Source organism: Falco rusticolus, chromosome 5, assembly GCF_015220075.1.
Source record: "Falco rusticolus isolate bFalRus1 chromosome 5, bFalRus1.pri, whole genome shotgun sequence".
In the NCBI taxonomy this organism is placed as follows: domain Eukaryota; kingdom Metazoa; phylum Chordata; class Aves; order Falconiformes; family Falconidae; genus Falco; species Falco rusticolus.
This window is the reverse complement of record NC_051191.1, coordinates 28,860,430-28,883,465: the sequence shown is the minus strand read 5'-3', so window position 1 is coordinate 28,883,465 and position 23,036 is coordinate 28,860,430. Positions and strand designations below refer to the sequence as shown.

The following is a 23,036-nucleotide window of genomic DNA, read 5'->3' as shown; positions in this document are numbered from 1 at the left end:
TGAAAAAATGGGGGAAGCAAGAGTCCTCAGGGGACTGCTCTGATGTCCCAGAAAACAAAATCTGTGCAGCTATTTTTATTTGGTGCCTCATTTCTCCTGTCCTCAGGCTTTCCTCATTATCCTCACTACTCTCTTAACCAGATCTGGTACTTGTATTGTTTCCAGTTTTTCTTGAGACAAGCTCTGATGATGGTAGAAGTCCCAAGTGAGAGTTGGTTTTTAACCACCCGACTTGCACAGAGGACCCAGGCTGCACCATGGTACACGGGTGCTTTGCAAACTAGTTTTGCGAAGTGCTGCCTCCCAACAGGGGAGGGTTTAGTCTGTGGCAGAAACATTGTTTATCCAAATCCTCAAACCATCAGCAGCGAGAACAATAGTGCGCACATACAACAGTTTCTTCTGCTTTGTATTACTTCAATCACTGGTATCTCAAAGGAATGCTTTTTAATTCAGTGAAGTAACTCTTCAGTTAATCAAAGTCAACCAAGTTAATCAAATCAAGGAGGGCTTGGTTTTTATATTTATTTTAGAAGCAGCATTTAGTGTATGTATCCTCTTAACTCTAAAGCCAACCTCTGAATAAAGTATTGTGTCAAGACCCAAGTCATCTTTTAGAACACTCAAAACTGGGGGTGGGGGGTGGCTTCTTTCTGATAACTTGGCTTCCCTCCTTTAAAAAAATTCATCTAATGGCATCAACTAGGTAACGTCTTCCAAACCACACAAGCCCAGCAAAAGCTTCTTCAGCCAGCAGGGCAGATAGTGCAGTAGGTTTTTTCCTTCCCTCAATTTCTTAGATTGGGAGTTAATGCATCCAAAAACTGAAGTCATTCATGCTCCAAGCAAGAGCTCAGTAATGTGAGGACAACACATTACAAGAATGTAAGTTATGCCTATAGCCTTCCTATAGCTTGCCCAGAACTACACTCTCGACTGTTTAGAAGAGTTAACTGGCCAGAATAGTGAAGCAAATTATAGCTTTGGCTCAGACCTCCAGTTTCCAGCCCTACATGCCACTGTTTTCTTTGCTCTTGACATTCTGCCCAAAGAACTAGTTTTGCAAAGAACAGAGCGAACCAAACTACTCCAGGAACTGCAGTTATCACAGCAAACAGAGCTGTAGCCATGCTGTGAGATTCCAAAGTGACATGACAGGATATGCTTTATTCCGACCAAAGCTTCTGTTTATTTGGGTAACAGTGAAGCATCAGATGTAATAAGAGACACAAAATGATCCCAGGAGGCATGGGTTTAAAACCACTGGTGACAGATGTTTTAAATATGGACTTGAGGCATTGGACACTGGTCATTACAAATAATTTCTCAAATGTCTACGTAGATGCGCTTCGCATATTCAAACCAAAAAGGGCCTACAACATTCATATGAACTATAAAATTTGATATAAAACCCAGCAGAAATTAACAGTAACTACTGGAGGGAATATAGATAATAGAATTCTTCTGATACACAATACTCACCAAGAGTGGTGAAATCTGAGCCAGACTTAAATAACGCTGAAGCAAGGAGCTGAAACTGCAGAAAAGGTGGTGGAGGGACAAAGAATGAAATAAAATAGTTATTACCTACACAGGAAAAAACCTGAAAGATTAATAGAAATACAAGTGGCTTTACAGTTGCTGGGTTTTCTTTGCCCAGTCCTTAGAACTACTGTGCCATACACAGGAATAACAGCAGCAGACACTTTCATATGAGCAATATAATTTGTCACCTTGGCAGAGCAAGTTGGATGGTTTTTCCTAGAATTAAAGCAGCGTTGATGCAATGAAAGGTACTTGACTGAGAGCCCTAAAACTTCATTTTTTTATATATACTTTTTTGCCTCCCTGGCAGATATCACAGTGCAGAAGTAAGGTAGAGCCTCTTCCACACAACAGCGTTCCCAGGGATGAATGTGGTACAGTCTCTGTGAGCAAGGATTAAATGGCACGAAAACAGGGTAACTGCTAGAGCACAGAATGAACTTCTTGAACAACAGAGAAAGCTTTAAATGGCGACAACTGTTCTGAACTGCTGGAGAAGCTCGTATCACCAAGTTTAAGGCAATGTCTTTCTACCTAAAAAACATTCTTTGCTTAAAACATTTTTATTCATGATTCAGATGTTCCCAAGTAACACATTCACGGTTTTAATCTCTCTTAATATCTACTGATAGACAGTGCACACAGTATCTTCCTCTGCCCTCAGCTGCTGTTTTCAGTTACCCAGGTAGCAGCAAAGCTTTGTGCTTTGTCATGTTTCCTTAAAGAATTAGCTGATCCCTTAAAGGCTGGTAATCTTTTGTATCCTGTCTGTGCATCTTTACAGCACACAGCCCGGAAGGAAAGAAGGTGGTCAGGGGGAATCAGACGAGAAACACGTACATTCAAAGAAAAAGTGGGAAGAACAGCCAGGAATTCCATATCCATCAGTTTAGTTTCAATTTCAAGAAAAAACAGGGAGCAGACAATTTGCAGGCATCTAGGAGTGAAGGTGGCGAGTAGCAGCTAACATGGATTTGGCAATAACAAGTCGTATCACATCAATCTGATTTCTTTTACAAGGCAGCACACCCTATGGATGGGACTTGGCAATAGATGTTGCCCATTTTGACTTTCATAGAACTTCTGATGCTTCTACGTGATATTTAAGGCAAATTATCAAGGCATTGCCTAGACTAAGCTAACAGGGAATGGCAAATAGGTCAAATAACTTTACTGTGGGTAGCTATCAATGGCTTGACATCAAAATGAAGCCAAGAATCAGAAGTGATTCATCTGTGCCCCAGGCTCAGCATCATTCTGCGTTTTTAGTGATAACCTGCTTGACAGAACAGGACATGTTCACCGAGTCCACAGACCCTATGCCATGCTCAGACAGACTGCCAGCATATAGCAGACAGGCTTCAGACTGTTTTGCCATTTCATGCAGCTTACAATGACGGATCAAAGTGCAATCCGCTAGGACCAAGTGCAAATCAACATACACAGGAAAGATCAGCTATACAAAACAGGTTGGGGTGCATAGGCTCTGTGAAAACAGATTTAGGACTCAACAGATCAATGTCATCCTATTGAAAAAAATGACAAATGCATAGAAAGTGCATGAAGAGTAATAGGATCTTAAAATAAATCAAGTAGTTCTGCTGTTATCAAGGCTCGTAAGTCTCATCCACAATAAGGCAATCACTTTTGGATGCCCTATATCAATTAGCAACATATGAGAAAAGCATTAGAAAGAAAAAAAAAAATGTAAGTGGTCTGAAAACCAAGCTTTATAGATAGTTCAAAGGAGTCAGGTTTGCAAAGCCTCCACAGAAGAACGGCCAAGGAGGAAAATGCAGTAAGCCATAAATTCAGAAGGCCACTTCAAAAAAATAAATCTACAACTATGTGCAAGAAGCCACAAAAACACTTCAGCAAGATCAGTTTCAACATGACATCAAGAAAAAAAAAGTCTAAAATAGAAATGTAAGTAGTGTGCTGGAGTAAGTTGGCGTCTTTTGGGGAAGCTATCACATGAAGCTAGCACTGGAGGTATTTAAGAACAGGTTAGAAAGATACAGGATTGACAAACTGCAGAACAGTGGGAAGAGGTTCATTAAGTACCCTCTTGAGTGCAAGGTCCGGTTATATGAAATCAAAAGGGAATGCAACGCTACATGTGTATTTCACTGCTAGCGTAACTTGCAAGAGTTGCTTGGCTCCAAATCAGCAACGTACTTAAACAGATGCCCAGCATAAATAGCTCCAAAAGTTCCAACAAAACCGGTGGCTAAATCTGTGCTACTTTTGAAAGCAAATGCCATGTCCTGGCCATCTTTCCCTCCCACACAATTGCCTTACGGGCCTGCTGCCAACTGCCTGGTAGCACATGAAGCCAGCTACACTGGGACAAAGCAGATGCCACATGCTTCAAGGGGTTCCCTTGTGTCCCCCAGCAACGCCAGCAGCCATCCTGCTGCAGACAGAAAGCAAGCCATGCTTAAGGCTGGGTTTCAGGATGCCCAGCTAAGAGACTATATAAGCAGGATCCAGCTAGCTGACTTGCTGAACTGAGACCAAAAATCCGTTGAAAAGACCCTCTGCCAAGTATTCCAGCCTCATCTGCGTGAGGCGTGATGGATTTTTCATGGCTACAAGGTTTTTTTCCAGCTTTGTGAGGAAAGTGTATCTTGTCTCCACTTCACTGATGCTGCTGCACTTCAGTCAACCTTGAGGTTCATTGTTTATTTGTTTTGAAATTGTATTTTGTGTATCAATTCACTTTTAGAAAGCACCTTCTGACAGAGTAGTCAAGCACCTAAGTTAAGAACAACAGTTATGGACAGCACTGAGGCTAAGCTGTTTCACTCTGCATTTGCATTACAATGCCAGCTAACTCTCTGATGTCCTCCCAAAGGACCCCTACTTTTTCCCAGCCAACTGTTACCACTTACGATACCAGGTCTCCTACACACCACTCACAGCATATATCCAATGTGGCATTTTCTTCCGCAAGTTCAAACTCTGATCTACAGAAGGAATTAATTTCTTCATCCATTTTTCTATAGTATTACTTGTTATCGTAACAGACGGGAAGTTCAAATTCTGACTAATTTTGGGTCCCCTAGTTGAAACTGCCAGAATCTGATTTTCTAAAATGCATAGCATTATGCAACAGCTTCTGAATTCACTTGCAACCAGAAGAGCAAAGCCCTCAAGCAAACCACACGTCAAATCCCTCCATCAGGTATCAGAATGAGACACCCAATTAATGATCATCTAGGAAAAAACATTTGCTTAACTTCACATAGCAACCCTGCTACAGAGGCAAGACCAGAATTCAATTATCCAGCAGAAGCATCCAACTGCTTTAATCACACCACCACCCATTTTCTTTTAACAATCCCTCCGGCTCACTGGCTTCATCCATTCCAAATTCAGCCTCCATAGTTCCCTTCGCTACACAATTAACTTCTCTCAGAGATCCAACCCACCTTCTGAACTAAGGTAAGGATTCCTTAGAGATAAATATGTCTGGTTAATCAATCTAAGGCTATATTTGTCATATATCTGATCCATTAGTTATATATCTGGCTAACTAATACAAGGTTAACTAATATAATCAACCACATTTGGAAAGAGGCCAAATTAAGGCTACATGGGTAATATTAATTCTGGCATTTTCCAACTTATGACTTTCATGCTTCCAACATTGTTCTATAAGTTGTGCGGACTTCATCTAGTTTTCTACCTACAGCAAAAAAGCAGTTCTGCCACGTGGCAACCTATGCAAGTTTTAGTGTATTTGCTGCTGCACTCCTCTGATTTTTGCGCAAATGAAAATGTTAACACTAAGGGGGAATGAGTAACTCTTGTTTGGGATAACCCAGCAGGTTGTATGAATCTGAACTGATTCATAATGTCTGATTGATAAGGACAGAATTGATTGATGTCTGTATGGCAAGTGCTCAGGTCACAGCATAATAAAGAGTTTCACAGCTTTGACCAGTTCTGTTGGGACGGTGGTTCGTAGCATAGACTCAAATTCTTTGAGGACAGAGCTGTCACTAGCCGAAGTTGGGAAGGCTGAACACTGTTTTTGTAGCTCCTTGGCTCCAAAGCCTCTGTTCCTGCAGCACGCAGACTCTGAGGCTTTACAAAGAATCACAGCAGGACATGAAGAAGAGAAGCACGCTTTTCTTAGCTCCTTCCTAGAACTATTTTTCCCCATTTGGGCCTCAATTTTCCCAGAAATATCAGTCTAATATGCAGACTCAAACAATACTTCTGGGCCCTGCTGACTTTATCTGGCAAATTTATTAAAGACAAGGTCTTAAGAATGGAAAGTATGAAGCAGCCTTGAACAAGGGCCTCCAGCCTCAGTCTACAAGCTAGTCAGGCCTCAAATTGGCCTCCAGGTCCTCGCTCTTTCTCCTACTGTGCTCCAAGAAAAACATACTGCAAGTTTTACTTGCACTTTGGATCTGTTTTATAGCAATCATGGAACTGAGCTTCACCAGTAGTTGAATCTCTCTCTGAATGACAAAATAACCTTACCCTCCTTTACTTGGGCAGCACTGGCCATTTTTTGTATCATCTTGGTTTCTTCTATAGCCCACTAAGCAGCAGCAAGGTTTGGGTATGATCACTCCAGCATTCAAGGAACACCACCTTTAGCCTTTTATGCGACCTACTGATGTTTTTGTGCTTTAATGGCACCTGTTTTTTCCTTGACGTAAGTACAAAACTTGGAATTCATTTTGATTTTCTATTTTGACCATCCTTTTATCTTGAAAAGCCTCTAGCTGTAAACTACCAACAAACGCACATCTGTGTGTGTATGAAATAGAACACCACCCATGCCACCAGAAATTTTTACACCAAGAAATGACAGTCTTTTATACAACTTTAATCTCTTCGTGAACTAGAATACACAGACAAACTTCCATGAGCTCTACCATGGAAGGATCTACACTCCTTTACATACAGTATCAGAGCTACTAAGCCAGTAAAAAAAGATGAATGAATGGGAAAACACTGAACTAACCAAGAGGTTTAAGCAATTTCAAGCAGAATCACAGTTGAAGAGAACTGTATCTGCATTTGTGGGCATCAGCAGAGACAGAGCTGACATATAGCCTGTGGCCACTAAAACAAGCACCCATGCCACACTTAGTACTTGCAGGCATCTACTTTACTTTAGAATAATAAAAAAGGAAATAAAACTGTAACCTTATTAACATCCCTAAAATTCACAACAAAGGAACAAAAATCTGGGAGTATGCTCCTACTATCAATCATTCATGCTACTTTAAACAAAATGGGTTACTAACGCCAAAGCAAGTTTCAGAACAGCCTGTTTATTTTCCTTGGCATCCAACTCAAAACAGCTGAAGAGACTTGCTTAACTAAATTAGAAGAAATTACTTCCATCATAAAGCAAGTAAGCCTTACCTCAATGCGAAATTCTGCTTGTAACATTATATAACACTACTCATATCTCAGTCCATAAAACATGAAACCATATGGACCAGTCTCCAAGAGAACCACAGCACAAAGTTGGGGATAAACCTACTCAGCTTGGTCCTTCCCAAATTTCACAGTTGCCCTACAGAGAGGGGAAAGAACCGGCAGAAACTGATTCACTTAACATTTGCCCCACTAAGAAGCCTTCCAACACGAAGGGCTGTACCCAGCACAAAGCAAGCCGATCAGATATATAGCCTTTGATATTAAGACGATCTCAACTACAAATAACGACAGAGTATGTAGGTGTCTGGGCTGAGATACACAATCGAACTGGTGCTTGAAATTTGATACGGAATCCAAAAAGCCTGCGTCAGTCCTTTGGAAAGCACAAGAGCTATTTGAAGATGTAATGCCAGAGCAAAAAGCCAACTCAATGTGATAACCGGAAGGTAAATTGACGTCAACTGGAAATACACCCAGTCAGTACCAGTGCAGCAGCTGGCGTTCTGCCATACCCCCAGAAGATCTTGTTACAGGGGACTTTTTACAAGGGCATACAGTGATAGGACAAGGGGTAATGGCTTTAAATGGAAAGAGAATAGATTTAGGTTAGATATAAGGAAGAAATTTTTTATTGTGATGGTGGTGAGGCACAGTTGCCTGGAGAAGTTGTGGATGCATCCTCCCAGGAAATGTTCAAGGCCAGGCTAGACGGGGCTTGGAGCAACCTGAGCTAGCGGAAGGTGTCCCTGCCTGTGGCAGTGGGGTTGGAACTGGGTGATCTTTAAGGTTCCTTCCAACCCAAACCATTCTATGACCTGTTTCGGTGTAAAAAGCCTTGGAAGTTAAAGCTTTTTCACCAGCACAATTAAAACAACAAAATAAAAACCCAAACAAAAAAGCCTCCCAGAAATTGTTAAATGATTTTAGGAGGCCACTGAAACAGGAGCTTTAATTCTGCTGAATGGTATGTGCTGATCTGATGGAGAGAAGCTATTGAATTTTGTTTGGATCGGTTGTTAGGCCTGCAGAGAAAGGACTGCCAGTGTATTTGGCTCAGCTGGACTGAGCTACCTAAGCTCATGCAGTAGACCATTAGCATGCTCTATAAAAAGGGAAAACTTTTTTTAAAAAACATTTTATTCTATTTCTACTTCGTATGACAAAGCTACTACTTTTCATCAAAATCTCAGAGGAGCCAATGCAGTCAGGAAAATTCTTCATTCTTAAAAGATGGACAAGTTAAATACTACACACTGAACCAGGAAAATCAAATATAGAATAATATTAAAGGATTTCCTGTGCCAGATGTGCACAACGCACAGCCTTTATGGCAGTTTCTTTGGTCTGCTGGTGACAGCAGGCAGCATGAACTGAAAGTAGAGGAGCTTGCTGATCACACTACAAACGTTTTCTGTTCAGGTAAAAAGGCGGCACAGCCAGCCATGAGATGCAAGACCTCTTTAGGATTAACTGGTCGAAGAGACACACGGCCTTCACAGGGATGATGGGGCTACCAGCATGCAGGTATGACATGGACAAAATGGGAGATCAGAGAACACAGGAGAGTGGGTGGGAGGGAGAAGAGAGCATGAAAGTGGTCACTGTATATTATAGGTTATTACAGGTTCAAATAGGAAGAGGAAAGTTCTACCGCACTGGAAAGATGGGGCATAATTGGGCTGAGCCCGCTAAAGCATGCTTCATGGTCGGGGTAGGGGGAGGAAACCAACCCCTTTTCAACCTGAAGAAAAGCAGGATTATTTGTTGTCTTTCCTATGCCAGAAATTACTAGAAAGGATGTGAAACTACTTGAAATAAGGGACAGCTTAAGTGAGAAACCATCTAAGAGAACTTAGAGGGACAGCACTTAAATGTGTTATTGGATCAGGTGTTTATAAAAGCTAAGCAGAATTTATGACAAATGTGATCAGTTTCAAGATCCCAATATGAGTAAATACTTGTTTCTTAACTCTAACCCTACAATTCTATACCGTACATATGCAAGAAGCATATTCTCCTCCAAAAGCTTTTAGTTTTTGTATAATCTTTTCTTTATCATAAATTAAATCTACCAGATTAAGTGATTTAATCCAGAGACTCAGCATGGACTAACTGTGCCCATTCTCCCATCACAATTTTATAAAGGGAGCTGTCAAACCACTTCCAAAGTCATTAACACAGAGTAAGAACCAGACGAGACGTCTCCTCTTCCTCATCAACCTGTCAGGAGCTGAACATTTGTACATATAGCTGGCTGCCCCAAGTTCCATGTGGAAATTAATGGCAGAGTCAAATCAACCACCTTATCTGACACTTTTCGCTATTTCTTTAATCCTTTCTGTAAAGCATGGCACACTGCAGTAATGAAATCGAAACAGGAAATGGGAACAAATTCCTGGAACAAATAGAAGAACACACCTACTGCATAATATTCAAAAGGCAGAAGAAACATTGCTTCCTTCCCTTGGAATCTTATATGTATACAATCTATTTCCATAAATGCTTAAAATCTAGAGAAAAACCTCTCTCCCCCTGAACTATTTAATATTGCCAAGCCAAAAGGCAGTGTGAGAGTCTATCCACTTTCCACCGCACAACCAACTACAGACTCGTGGTATTTCAGAGTTTACATTTCAATTAAGTCTCCCAAAATACACACCAGCACGCTGGATTTAAAACAAAGGCCTAGTCTTCACTATTATGAGTACAACAGCTATTTTATCTGGAACTGCAGTTGTAAAATGACTGTTTCTAAAGCAGTACGATCTTCAGTGTGAGAAATACATGATACAGCAAAGTGTCATGCACCTGTAGAGCTTTTTCAAACTGAATAAAAGCATGGTTTACAAGGCTCAAAACTTTCACATGAGAACACAGTTTACACTTCTTTATGACTAAGACAAGGACCATTCATCCTTACCTCTTTTGTCTCCTCAGGGTCTGAGTGATCCACAGTTACATACAAATCATTCTGCAGGTACTTCAGTGCACTAAGAGGGTCAGTCTGAGCTTTTTCTTCAAACCTGCAAAAGGCGACACAGAAAACTTGAGCACAGCCATTTTCTTTGGTGTGAAGTACCACTATTTCTACAAAGAGCAAAACCCATCTAACAAAACCTTCAGCCTAGCACTTCCAAATAAAGCAGCGCTGATGGCAGCTCAGCCTCATATTTTCTGGAGTACACACTTTCAAGCCAGACTGAAACATGGAAGAGGTTTTTTTGAGGGGTCTAAGGGAGCTACAAGGGCAAAGTATTACACTCTTACTAGGAATATTCAAAAGTATACATACAGCAACTTCTTAATACACCCACATAAAACATTTAATAGTTTGTTTTCCACAAATAAAGTAAGGTATGAGTAGCACCTCATGGGAGGATCACAGTTCAGACACAGGCAAGCCTTGAGCGCTTCAGTCCCAGGGATATTTACATTCCTGACTGTGCAGAAGCATAACTGAAAGCACAGGGATGAAGAACACTCTCTGCTTCTGCCCGACAACAGAAAAAGGGACAATGGGCATGAAAACCCAACAGTTCAATGAATACTGAGCCTTAATATTCCACCTTTGGAAAGAGCACACGTACATAAAAATCCTATGCACCACGACTATTATCTTCTCATTTTCTTTTAATGAGCAGAAACTGTAATTTCTGTGAATTCTCTAAAGCAGTTAACATAGCCCTCAAAATTATTCTGGGCTCAGCATCCTCAGTGAGCACAGCTACTTCCCTGCAGCACCAAGCTGGGTGGAGAAGCCTAGAAAGGGATGAGGTTTAAAATTCTTTATATTTTTTCTTCTGTCACCTATCCACTGAATGCAGTACCACACTGTCATCTTCTGAATCACCAATACACAGTATTAAGCCTTCAGAGGAAAACAACGCAGACAATTCTGGATTCCAGAGATTAGGATCCTAAAAACCATGATCTCAGTTACTTAACTGCTTTGTTTCAACTGCTTTGCAGGAACACAAGGTATTTTATTCATAATATATTTCAGTTACCTTTAACAGGGTATAGCCTGTCAAACAAAGAAGTCACACTGAATAGACTGAATGATATTATTTTTTTATTTGGGTCATCTGCTTGGCTATTTATGCTGTAGTGGATATCTGTAGTACAACTTTTGAAACTGTCTAAAGATGCAAGTCATTCAGCCACTGCACGAAGCACAAAGACTACGTCTGTTACTGGATGTACATGACATTTTGGTAATTAAGCATGATTTCTTCCAAACATCCACAGAGATCATCTTAGATGATATTGCCATGCTCCAGAGAGCTAAGTACCTTAAATAAGTGGAACCATTGACACCTTACTCTTCTATGCCTGGCCAGCTTGGCTCCACTATGGCTGACTGGTACTAAACAAGTTAATTGGCCAAAAAGTACTCCAGCTGATGCAGTAGATTTGCTTTGTATGCAAGCCAAGTACCTGTTCTGGTACTTAGAGCTTGAGAGAGTGCAGATAATGGGCAGGCAAGTGACTCCACAGCAGCTCAGCTCAAGCCCGTAGAGGAACATGAACTCCAGCAAAGCACCCATCATACCAGTGCCTGGCTGGTCATGTTTGACTCCTTCATATGGATCCCAACAGATGGGAGTATGGTGCACAGCCCCCAAACTTCTGCCAGACAATATGCAGCAATATTTCCTTTGCATTTAATTTAAGCAAGTAAAAACAAGTATTTGCATACAACCACATGTGGGTTTAATAAGGCTCCCAGATTACTGGAAAGGACCTTAATTCATAGGTATTCACAACTATTGCATGGGTAATCTGCAAAAGGCCTCATACAGCCACAGTGATTGTTAGTTGAGTATAGCAATTTGCTTGCTGCCTCGAAAGTAAAATACTGTCAGTGAAAACTGACCTCCAGCTCTTAGCAGGACCTGATAACAAAGTATTCTCACCAAGAATGCAGAAAGAGCTATTTACTGGCATCAAACAATTTGTTGGTTCTTGAAAGGCTGTCTCACTGCTGCAATTTCCTGCCTAAGGCAACACTATAAGCTTGGTTTTGTAAAGCTGTGGCCCTAAATAGCAACTGTAAGGCAGCTCTGAAACATCCAGAGCACAAGATGCAGAATTCAGCTACGCTGTGAAGCTTAAGTGAGATCTTTCAAGCAATTCCAAATGAGAAACTGATGACCTCACCACAGTTGAGTCTCAGATGTGCAAAGGCATCCAGCCCCCAGACTTCATTAGCATCCTTGCAAGCTGTTACTATCTCCTAGCACAGTGTTTCAGAAACATACTCCATTTCCTTGGGAGGTGACAGTACCAAAACACATGTTGACGAGCAGCAGAGTGAAAAGGGAATCTAAAAATTCCCCACAACTCCCCACACAACATCCAGATTTTTATAGTTTCAGAATAACATAGTAAAACCAGAACGAAGTTGATCTCCTAGTTTAGCCCTGCCCCACTGCTTTTTATTAAATTAAAAAAAATAAAAGAATCAAGACACATGCAGGCCATCATATAACCAACAAAGTGACATTTCCCAAAATAGTTTACAAGATATTCAAGGTTTATCAACTTAAAAAAAAGACACTTTGGAAAAAAAACCTGCTTGCAAGACACCTTTGTTTCTGTACCTGTGCTTTCTTATGAGGTATTTGCAGTGTCTTAGCAGGTATTCCTTTGAAGGTCGACAGAGCTTCAGAGACCAGAAGTCATCTAATCTCATCTTCGGAGAGCAGGACTTACCAGGATTCCCTCCAAATAAGTAATGAACCTAAGCAAATGAGAGGCAGATCAAAAAGTTGATAGTTTGTGTACATCTGTTAACAAAGACCATTCACTATTGTCAGCATCTTTGGAGAGGTTTATTGTGGAAAGAGGAAACTCTGCCTTTGACAAGCTGCTTCAGCTTATTATTAGCCTTACTTTGTCCTGTAGGAATGAAGAAAGTTCTCTCAAACTGCTTATGCTTTAAGATAATAAAAACCCCTACAGTTAGAACCTCCCTCTAGCAGATTCCCAAGATATCTGTAAACATCCATGAACCATGCGATCTTGTTCTTTAGGAAAAACCTATGAACACACTAAATTCTTAAGCATTTAAGGTATAAGCAGAAAAGAAGGAACTGAGCCACCTTTTTGTCCTGTTCAAGATACCTGACCCAAACAATACTGAAACCAATGGATTACCAACCTCTTCTCCAATCTTGTCCTCAAAGACTCCAAATTCTCATTGTCATGAGAAAAGCTAAATTAAGGAACCTATATTAAGCCTGTCTCTAATTTGGGGATGGGCAGATTACCCCCGTGTAATTCTGAGAGACTCCAGCAATCACACATTTTCTTTGAATAAAAAACATTTATGCTTGTTAGGAAAACTCAGGAAAAAAAGAACTTTGTAGACTAATTCTCTAGCTCCAGTCAGCACACTGTTAGTGAGGCTGTAGTACTAAAGCACCACAGTTCAGACAAACAGCTTTTCCCTTGAGTCAGCCAAGAAAGAGCATTACCTTCCCCAAAGACAAGGACCACTGACAAGGCGAGTGAGAACTCCTAAGGATGCTCAAAGTGACAACAAGCCCAGTCCAGCAGAATCTTGGGAGATGACCAACAGGCCCGTGTCCCCACCTGTCCCATAAACTCTACAGAACCTTAAACTGACTTAGAGAAAAACACTTCCATGGTCTCTGGAAGGGCAAATGTATCAATTCAATACAGCAGCCTAGCTGCAAGACACTCAGCACACCACCCAGGCACAAAGAGCTAACTGAATCAAAAATAAAACAGAGAGCCAAAACTGTAATGTTAAGAACAACTATGGAAGAAAACACCAGTCTTACCAAGAAACAGAAGCCACAACCATTGCTTCAAAAAAGGTTCTAGTAACCCTGAGATGCCAATCGTAGAAATACTAAACATACCTGTATGCAAAATTCATTTTTTATTCACAGCAGCTCAAACAAAGTAGCCTAAGAGCCGTTTTGATAGTTTCAGAATACAACACCTTTGAAATGCAAGGCTAGACTTACAGAGAAAATTGGAAGTGTTAAAAAAGGACTCTCTTCACTTTTTTTTCTTCACATCGTTTGGTATTTCCGACTCTGAACTGTTGATATTAAGCTTTCTACAAAGGGTCTTTAAATACTGAGGTTCAAGAAGTCCAACAGGCTACCTTTCTCCACAGCTTTAAAAATAATCACTCAAAACAATGTATTCTGCATCCCACTGATGTAGGCTCTCCTTATTTATATCAGAGGAGTTTAGAAAGGTCATTTGAACAGAGGTTTCTAAAAATAAGACTCTTCAAAACAAGCACATCAAATAGCTCTTCAGATAAAGCTGGGCAACTGCCATGATTTATCAACCTTCACAATACCTTACAAAATACTACTCTGAATCTCATGGTACCTTACACTCAGAAGTAAGCCATTAAAGGAGGAACAGTGACAGTCTTATCATTCAAGTCCATGAACACAACAAAGCATACAAGTTCTCCACACAGAAGCTGCACCTTAAAATCACCCTTAACCCCTAAACTTTTGGGCTAGCTTGGTTTCCCAAATCTGATTAACATCCCATGGAATGATAAGACTGAAGTGTATTTGTCTTTTTCAGTTCAGACTGTTTCAGACTGACAACACATTTTAGAAAAAGTTTATTTTTTAATTGTAAAATAAACGTTACACATGCCACAGTAATTTAAATTCATAGGTTAATGAAATAATAGTAACAATCCATGGGTTTGTGCTTTTTGGTTATATATGCAAAAAGTCCTAAGTTTACTGAGCTTTATGTATGCTATAAATATATTTTATGTATGCTATAAACAATTTTAAGTCTATAATGGACACACCCATGCTTAAAAAGTCCACTAGTGCTAAGAATGCCAGTTGCACCTGACATGCCGGGCAAAGTAATACACCTGTGTTAGAGCAGATTCTTAACAGTGGTTAGTTCATTCAAACACACTTCCCCCTAGAAATGTTGGTTACTACCTGTCACTAACAGGTTGTGAGATCAAGTCCCTGAGGACAATGAATGAAGCTTCAAGTGTTCTCAAGTGTGACAACAGCTAGGAGCTAGCCACTTGACAGCTCTGTAGAGGTTTAGTATATCCCACTGTCTGCATTTTGATTTCATCTAGGAGCTATTATGTCTACTTCACATAGTCATAAAAAGTAGCTTAGCACCTTATTTCAAAAGATAAGTTAAATGAATGCTACCCACCACATTAACTCAAACATTAACCACGTACAAAAAGCTATATCCATTGTACCATCTTTGAAGAAGCAACTACACCTTAAGAGCAATACGACTAAAAAAGTCACCATGTATGTATCTGGGCCCTCATACCTTGTGCAACTCATCATACACCAGTTGGTGGGCAAACCTTGGGCAGGGCTCCTCCTCCTGAAGGCTTTTACCTGGATTCTCTTTTGCTGCTTGGTCATTCTTATAAACACAAGACCTGAAATACAAGGCAGTAATGATCAGTAGTACCTACAGGAAGCAGAAGTTGTTACTGAAAGGCTATAAGGTACAAAAGATGTCAGTTTGAACTGCTTGGCGTAGAACACCAAGTTTTTCTTACTTCTTTATATATTGTCTCTATTATACCATCCTCATTCTTAGCTCTACAAAGAAACGCATCCACAATCAGAGGTCATCTTGGCTGAACACAGTCCACAGTCACAAGTCAAACAGGAAAAAAAATCTAGAAAAAAATCTACGTCATGAGCTTGGGAGGTATCTTCAGATGTTGCATTATTTGCTAGAAGAATTCCCATTTGTGAAGATTTTTCATTATGGAGAATACCATCTTGGACACAGTAGAGCTACAGGCCACAGCAAAGCTAGTATTTCAATTATCAGTTTCCAAGCAGACTTAAGTTGTAACTGAAAAGCTGTTAAAAAACCCCCAAACAAACACTACCACCAACCAACATCCACACCTTTCAAAGTGATCGGTCCCACATTAAAAGAGACCCTGAATACAAAAATGCTGCCAGCTCTTGAAACAGGACAGCAGCAACCAGCTACCAAATACAATACAGCAAAGAGACGAGGAAATAATTTTCTCAAAATCCTGTATCCAGCAGCTACCTGAAATACCACTGTACCATGAATGCTACTATTAACTTGTAATTGACTGAATTTGCTGCACCGATGATTAATCCTGGCCTTGAAAATTTCTTACTGGACAAGTTTTTCATAATGGCTTGCTGCTTCTCATCTCCTGCACCTGCCTCCAGTAAGGAAGTTCACATGATTTCTCTCTCTCATTTGGCTTATTACCATTGGTGTGTCTAAAGACTAGGGGGAAAAAACAAGTGCCTCAGGAGAATGCAGTTTGCCTTCAACATTACCATTCCATGATTTTAAGAGGTTTGAGAGTTACCTGGGAGACAGGATTGCTTTCTAAAGGAAGTCAGAGTAGATGTTAGAAATAACACCCCTTTCATGGGCTTACCAGCTGTTCCTCACAATGTCATAAATCCAGAAGGAATTCCTTACATTCTCTTCCCGCTTCTCCTTGTCTTTACTGAGCCCTGACAAGACATGGATTTCATTCAGTTCTGGATCAATGGTAGCCCTTTGAGTGAAACCTGTCATTGGAACTGACAAGACAAATAATAAAAAAAAAGTTACACACTGAAAATAACAGAGGATACAGGAAAAGGTCCAAGCACCAGACAAATGCATTTCCCTCCCCTTGCAAGTCAGCAGATTTCCTCATATCCATGGTACAAGCATGAGACAGCACGTAACTACCTCTTCAGTATTCTGGAATAAAGAGCATCTTAAGTTTAACCTCTCTACCTTGCTTCCTCATTTTCTTCTTTTTAATTCCTTTCACCCCTTCATCTTTCATATAAAACATATCATTCAGCCAACAGACTGAATGATCCCAAGCCAGTATTTTCTACGACCTCTCCTCCACAGAAACCTCGTTATTTACCACAACTTAAAAACTGAAATGGCACATCTCAATAGAGAAGGCATGCAGGCATTGTCAAGCAAACCATATTCTTCTTGCACGTGCCTTCCAAAGCAGGGTGAGAAGGTGGAGAGGAAGAAACACCATCCAGAGGCTGACGACTTCTCTGCTAAGGACAACTCCAACGCAAATTCTCTTCTTCTCTTCCTATTTGTTACTCATGGGAGCACAAAAACCGTTCTGAGCTGCTGTTTCCTAAGGGAAGGTATGAACAGAGCTATCTGGGAGACTACCAGCTCAGAAATGAGAATTAAGCTGCCTAAAGACAGACCTAGATGACACTTGCAGATATGGAGTGATTTTGTTATCTCATCTGTAAAAGGAAGCATTCATTCCAAAAAGCTTAATTGCAAAAGCTGGGAAACTCAAAAAAAATCAAGATTAACTCAGAATTACATAGCTCACAACCTTGCATTGCTTTCTTTAGGACAAAGATATCAAGGAAGTTTTTTTCTATTTTCTAAATAGCTGTGGTATAATTACCAAGAAGAAGCTATTCTTCTGTTCTATCTTCAGATTTAAAAATCTGGTGAAATAGTGAAGATGCCAGCAGTTTTCATCATAATTCCCCGAAAAAAAGTCAGCAAATTTGTTTGGCAGTCCTTTTTGTTTGTTGTATAATTCCCCATTTCCTGTTTCCCCAGGCAACCCTCCTTCCAAAATGTATTTGTGAAGGGCACGTGATCTCTGTTTACAGATCCTGTTTGTCTCATTTCTCTTTCTGGGTCAGTTTACAAAGGCTGGTAAAAGTTCCTGGCCTTTGGTCAAGATTTTGGCATGAAAAATTCTCAGAACTCTTGTATTTTGTGAATTCTTCCCTGCAATTAACTGTGAATTGCACGCACAAGACCTACACTAATAAACCACTGAATATTGCTGTTTCAGAACACACAAAACAGTATTTTGCAAGCGCATTTGGTAATAGGTTTCAGTCTTGTACTTCACTCTTCTCATTTGGTAAGCCAAGAAAGTAATAAACAAATTCAAAAATTTCTGAGCGGCACTTGGTTTTCTATAGTTTAAGCCCCTACCAAAATATTTAGCAAAGCCAAAAGACCCAAATGTTTCTTAAAAAAACCAACATAATTCTTATGTAAACTTAAACTGAAATACATTCAGGTAATTCAATCTCAGAGTTGTGTTGACAAAATCCTTGTTTATGGTTGCACAGAAAAGCAGAAGGCAGAGCACTTGGAGCCCTCATCAGCCTGCCTATTTTGACTTCCAATTTTGCCACAAAGTTTCAAAGGAAAATTAATCCAGTTTATAAGCAAATTGGTGGCAGCGCAAAGGGGAAAAAAAAGCAGAAAACAATGCTGGCAAAACTACATACCTTGTTTTACCTGCAAACCACAATGAAGTTTTTTAATAAGACTAATGAGTCCTGTGAAAGTCACCCAATAAGGAAATCGAGAACTAAGATGAAAATTAGACTAAATATCATTAATTCTTGATAAGTATCATGAATATGTTTGCTTGCATAGTCATGGACTAAATTAACCTAAAAGGATTAAATTCAAGGCACATTTAAGACATTTCTGGCAGAAGAGCCATCTAAATTTGATCAGCAATGCTGACTGATGTACATAGAAAACGTCTTCGCAATACTATCTGCTGCTTTGAACATTTAAGACCATGCTGGGTTTTCAGAAAAAAAGCATACAAATCTTTACAGCATTAATACCTCAGGCTCACTGAAATGAAAATTATTATAATCATGACAAATACAGCTGCTGTATTAGCATTCATACAGAAAGCACATGAAACTTGCCTATCAAAGTCCCATCCCTCCTCCTGAAATGTTGTTAAATAAGTGAATTTTGTATCTAGTTCATGCTTGATTTTCTGAAGCTGAAATTATTATTTAAATAATGGAGGGAAAAGCAGCCAAAGTTCAGTACCTCTTTTTTTTAATCTTGATAGTAACAATGGGATTTATCTGCAGCAACTGCAATCAAAACCAAATTCAAGTCAAGTAATTTCAGGCTTCCCTCAGCTGTAACTCAATCTTTTTTGAGACTGTTTGAAATGCAGAACATCTAGAAAAATAATATATAAAAAATAAAAATCCCTACATTTAGTGAGAGCCTGAGATGAGCAGCAACTTACATAAACTCTTTGACCTATCTAAGCAACTGTGTAGAAACCAAATTTAAGTAGTGCCTTTGGCTACACAAAGTTGACATCCAGTCTTCTGCAGAGGAAGTTCAAACTACAAAGTTAGATGCAATGTAATTTAAAAAACCAACACAGGACAAAAATTTGGCCAAGTCCTTGAAACAGAAAAGGCAAGCTACTACACAATAAGAGGGAGAATCTGTGATTTTTTAAACGCAACATACACATCAAAAGGTTGTTTACTAAGGAAGTCTGATCCTCAACAGAGCAAAAGGGCTACATAAAGTCCTCACAGCTGACAAACAGTTCCACTAGAGGGTAAGAGATCTTCAGAATCTGGAAGTGCAGCAGACTTGCAGTAAATGCTGGATATAATTCGAGTGATTGCAGTCAGCATATTAGAGAGGGACATAGGCTGTAAACTTGTGAAAAGTACTTGTGGTATTTCACTAATGAAACATATGTTGGGAAGGAAATTTAATTCTTCATGGGAGAGAAAACTGACCCTGTGATAGTAACTGATTGCTTCGGGCGTATTTGTTTAAAATTTTGAGACTCGAGTAAAACAACTCAAAACCCATAAGGGGTAAGAATCAGACACAGTAATGCCAGTGCACTGCAAGAACTACTGTTTGCAATGTACTAGGTCCAAGCGATGCATAAAGTGGTAAGAACAGCTCCGTGGAAGTTCCCAGCTCTTCTGTTTCTCCCCATAAATGTAGATGTAAATCAGCTGTGGAGCAAGCCCCCACCAATTTCACACCTTCCAGAGTACCTCTCAGGCCCAGTAATCACTCAGGTCAGCTGTGGGCAAACAGCTCGAAGGACATAAAGCAGCAAGTGAAGACTTAGCCCTGAACACAGCACTGGCCTGTCGCTATGCAATGTTAACTTGGGTCCCATGATAATACATTACCGATTGAAGGGGAAGACCTGTACAGAGAAGTTACTGAACACAATACAATCCTAAAAAGTCTAGTAGATGGTGACTGCTTTTCTTGTGCCACTGCGTTTTTTTCCCCTGTAATCTCAGGGGAGGGCAGATGGGCAGTAACTAAAAAGAGAGGTCTCTGAATCCTCTCTCCAGAACTGCACATTTTCACTCATTTTTATATAGCAAAACCAAAAAGCTCACAGCCTCAACATGTGAAAACAATATTCAGCCACACAGGCCTTGAGTTAGTAGCCAGTTACATAAACAATAAGTCCTGAAAGAGCTTCGATAAGATGCTGTGTAACCCTGTACAATATAATTTCCGTTTAAATACAACACACAGGAGAAGCTGTTCTACAAAAATGAAACCTAATCATGAAACAGATGCTCCTACTACCACAGTCCCTACTTACAGGCATCTATTTGATCATAGTGATCATTTCAGCAAGATGAGTATTTTTTGGCTTGTATGTGCAAACAGCTACAGTTGTTTCAAGCACACACTGGCTGCTGCCAGTATTTAAGCAAGAAAACAGAGCCTTTACAGAGGCAGAGTTTGCAAAGAGTAAACTGGAGTTCACAGATGTGGTTCTCATAGTACTAGACAGAAGTTTGGGAATTAAATTTCCTCTCTCACATTTGAGGGGATACTATAGCACGTTTTTAAACATGCTTTGAAAGACAGCATTGTCAAACAAGGATACAGAACTTGTAGTCCACAGACCACTTTTGAAGGATTCATGAAGGATAATTAAGGGAAGCAAGCTCACCGACAGCCTTTTAGCGCCTCCTAAGTTACGAAACCCTCACAACACGCTACTGCTAATCCCACTGCAAGTGACTTGTAAGTATCCTCCCTCCTTGTGATGCCTCAGGTTTAAAAAAAAAAATTGGAGAAAGCTACATCACATGGGTATTGCTGTTTACCAGAACCCGGCACCTCTCTAATAGATTAATTTTAAAAAAGCAGCAGGTCAGCAAATTACTTCATACCAGTACCTGTAACCCACATAAAACTGAAGCAGCATCTCCCCTGAACTTTAATGGAGCAAACCTTGATGAGTGATTGCATACAGGCCAGCTGTTGGCACAGCAAGATAATGATGATCCTCTGGGATTTTTCATGATGAGACTGCATTTGGCCGTCAGCCAAGGGGCAGCTAAGGAGACCGTCTGAACAGTTTGGTTGTCATGTTGAAAAAGCAAAACCTCAACACTCAGTTCTCTCCCAAGCAACGTGAGATTTTGGAAAAACCAGGCCAGTTAATAAATCTGCATGAAATTCTACTGCTGTACCATCTCTGTAATGCATACTTGGAATTTGGTGACTGCCTGCTTTCCTCCTCACCTTCACAGTCAGAGAAAGTGTTTTGAGACTGGTTCAGAGAAGCACCTCACAGGATGAAGAGCCCATAAGGTCCCTCACAAAACAAAGTACTTCCATGGAAAGACACACATTGGCCACTGGCAAGGTAGACCTGAAACTGGACAAGGGCAAGCCCTGTCAAGTGTCACAAGCAGATTATCAAAATGGGATATCCAGACCCCTTGTCTGAGTTGGATCCTGGCTACGTGGAACTGCTGTGCTATCTATTTTGATTAATGTTTTTCTGATTCTCTCTTGTTTTAATCCAGGATTTCTTGGACTGGGCTGCACCGCCTCTGTCCGTGGTACTTATCCAGGACACAGCCCATCTCTCAGGTGCACAGTTCTGCATCTGGAATGAGCGCTTGCCCCAGCAAGAGGCATGGAACCTTCGCTGGTAGTTCAAAAAATATCTGCAGTTTGCTCTTAAGAACTACTTCACCATTAAAAGGAGCCGCAAGAATGTTTAAAGGCTTGTTTTCATTTGACTTTGAAGGTTACTCGATGCCAAGGGATATAAGATGATCTTTATTCTCTTGCAGAAGGAAATTCTCCCTCTGACCAACAGCTCTGACACACCACCTGAGCCAGGGCCAAAGGGTTTATCACAGGAACTCAAGTGTTCGTTTAGACCTGAAATGCCTGCCCACGATTAGTCATGGATGGTGTACTAAGCAAGTCAGGCAAGCTGTCAGCACACCCTTTTGAAGACATCTGATAACGATGGCATTTCTAGACCATCAGCATGCTTCAGACACACACTCTGGCATATGCGTATTTGGTCTGGTTTTGTTCTTTATGTGTTATTGTTTGGGGGAGTTTTTTGGTTGGTTTTGGGGTTTTTTTTTAATTATTAAAGGTATATGACTGCTCTGAAAGGGTACATTCATTGACATACACATTTCTGCCTGTCCTCCATCCACAGGTTCTATTCAACTGTACTACACTTCCAATTTGTACCACTGCTGCCTTTCTTCACATCTGACTCATTACAGTTGCATTCCTTAGCTGACTAACAAATTTCTTGCTCCAAACAGTCATCATGCAGCAGAAAGAAAACCAATGGCCTTATTTCACCGTAGTGCCCCCTTTTGACAGCAAAGAGAAAGCACCCGGGGTGGGTTTTTTTGATGCAACAAGCTGGAGAAAGTACCCATGCTCACCCATTTGCCAGACACAAAGAGCTGCAAGCCTTACCTATGTTTCAAAAGTAGACCGAGTCAGGAGACATTTTTAGTAGTCAAAGCTGCATGCAAACCCATCTTTTAGAAATTGTACCTTAAATTTGAACTTTTCCCAGGAATGAAAAAAGCACATCTAAATTTGCTAAAGTTATTGTCCTTTATTCCAAGCTAAGAAAATTTAAGTGATACTTATCAGCCACTATTCTCAAACACATCACCTATACAAGGAACTGGTTCCAGCATCAACAAAGGCACAACTAAGAGCAAAGAAATACTAAACAGCATAAATATCTCATCTAGAAGATGACAGCAGCAACATCAACATGTCATTACCATAGTTTCCTAGCATCACAACAACTACGTATTACTGATAATCCTTAACTATCCATTTCACCATTTTTTTAAGAATCTTTTTACTACTTTAACAAAAATTTTAAACAAATGCACAATTAAGTTCTTTTAGAAAGGTTAAGAATCAAAATAGCTCAACTAAGAATAGAACTGAATGCC

General features: G+C 40.2%; 1 protein-coding gene across 3 annotated transcripts in view; it reads right to left on the bottom strand.

The window, feature by feature from the left end:
• MKLN1 (muskelin 1) overlaps positions 1–23,036 on the bottom strand; it is a 107,391-nt gene that overhangs the window by 9,604 nt on the left and 74,751 nt on the right. For 2 of the 3 annotated variants that reach the window (XM_037388383.1, XM_037388386.1), the window contains 5 exons: positions 16,397–16,544; positions 15,280–15,394; positions 12,561–12,700; positions 9,878–9,980; positions 1,483–1,537 (listed from right to left, as the gene is read on the bottom strand). In XM_037388383.1, coding sequence (XP_037244280.1) covers positions 1,483–1,537; positions 9,878–9,980; positions 12,561–12,700; positions 15,280–15,394; positions 16,397–16,544 — 561 coding nt within the window. The remainder of the gene's footprint in view (positions 1–1,482; positions 1,538–9,877; positions 9,981–12,560; positions 12,701–15,279; positions 15,395–16,396; positions 16,545–23,036) is intronic. The other variant, XM_037388384.1, reaches the window with a different exon arrangement.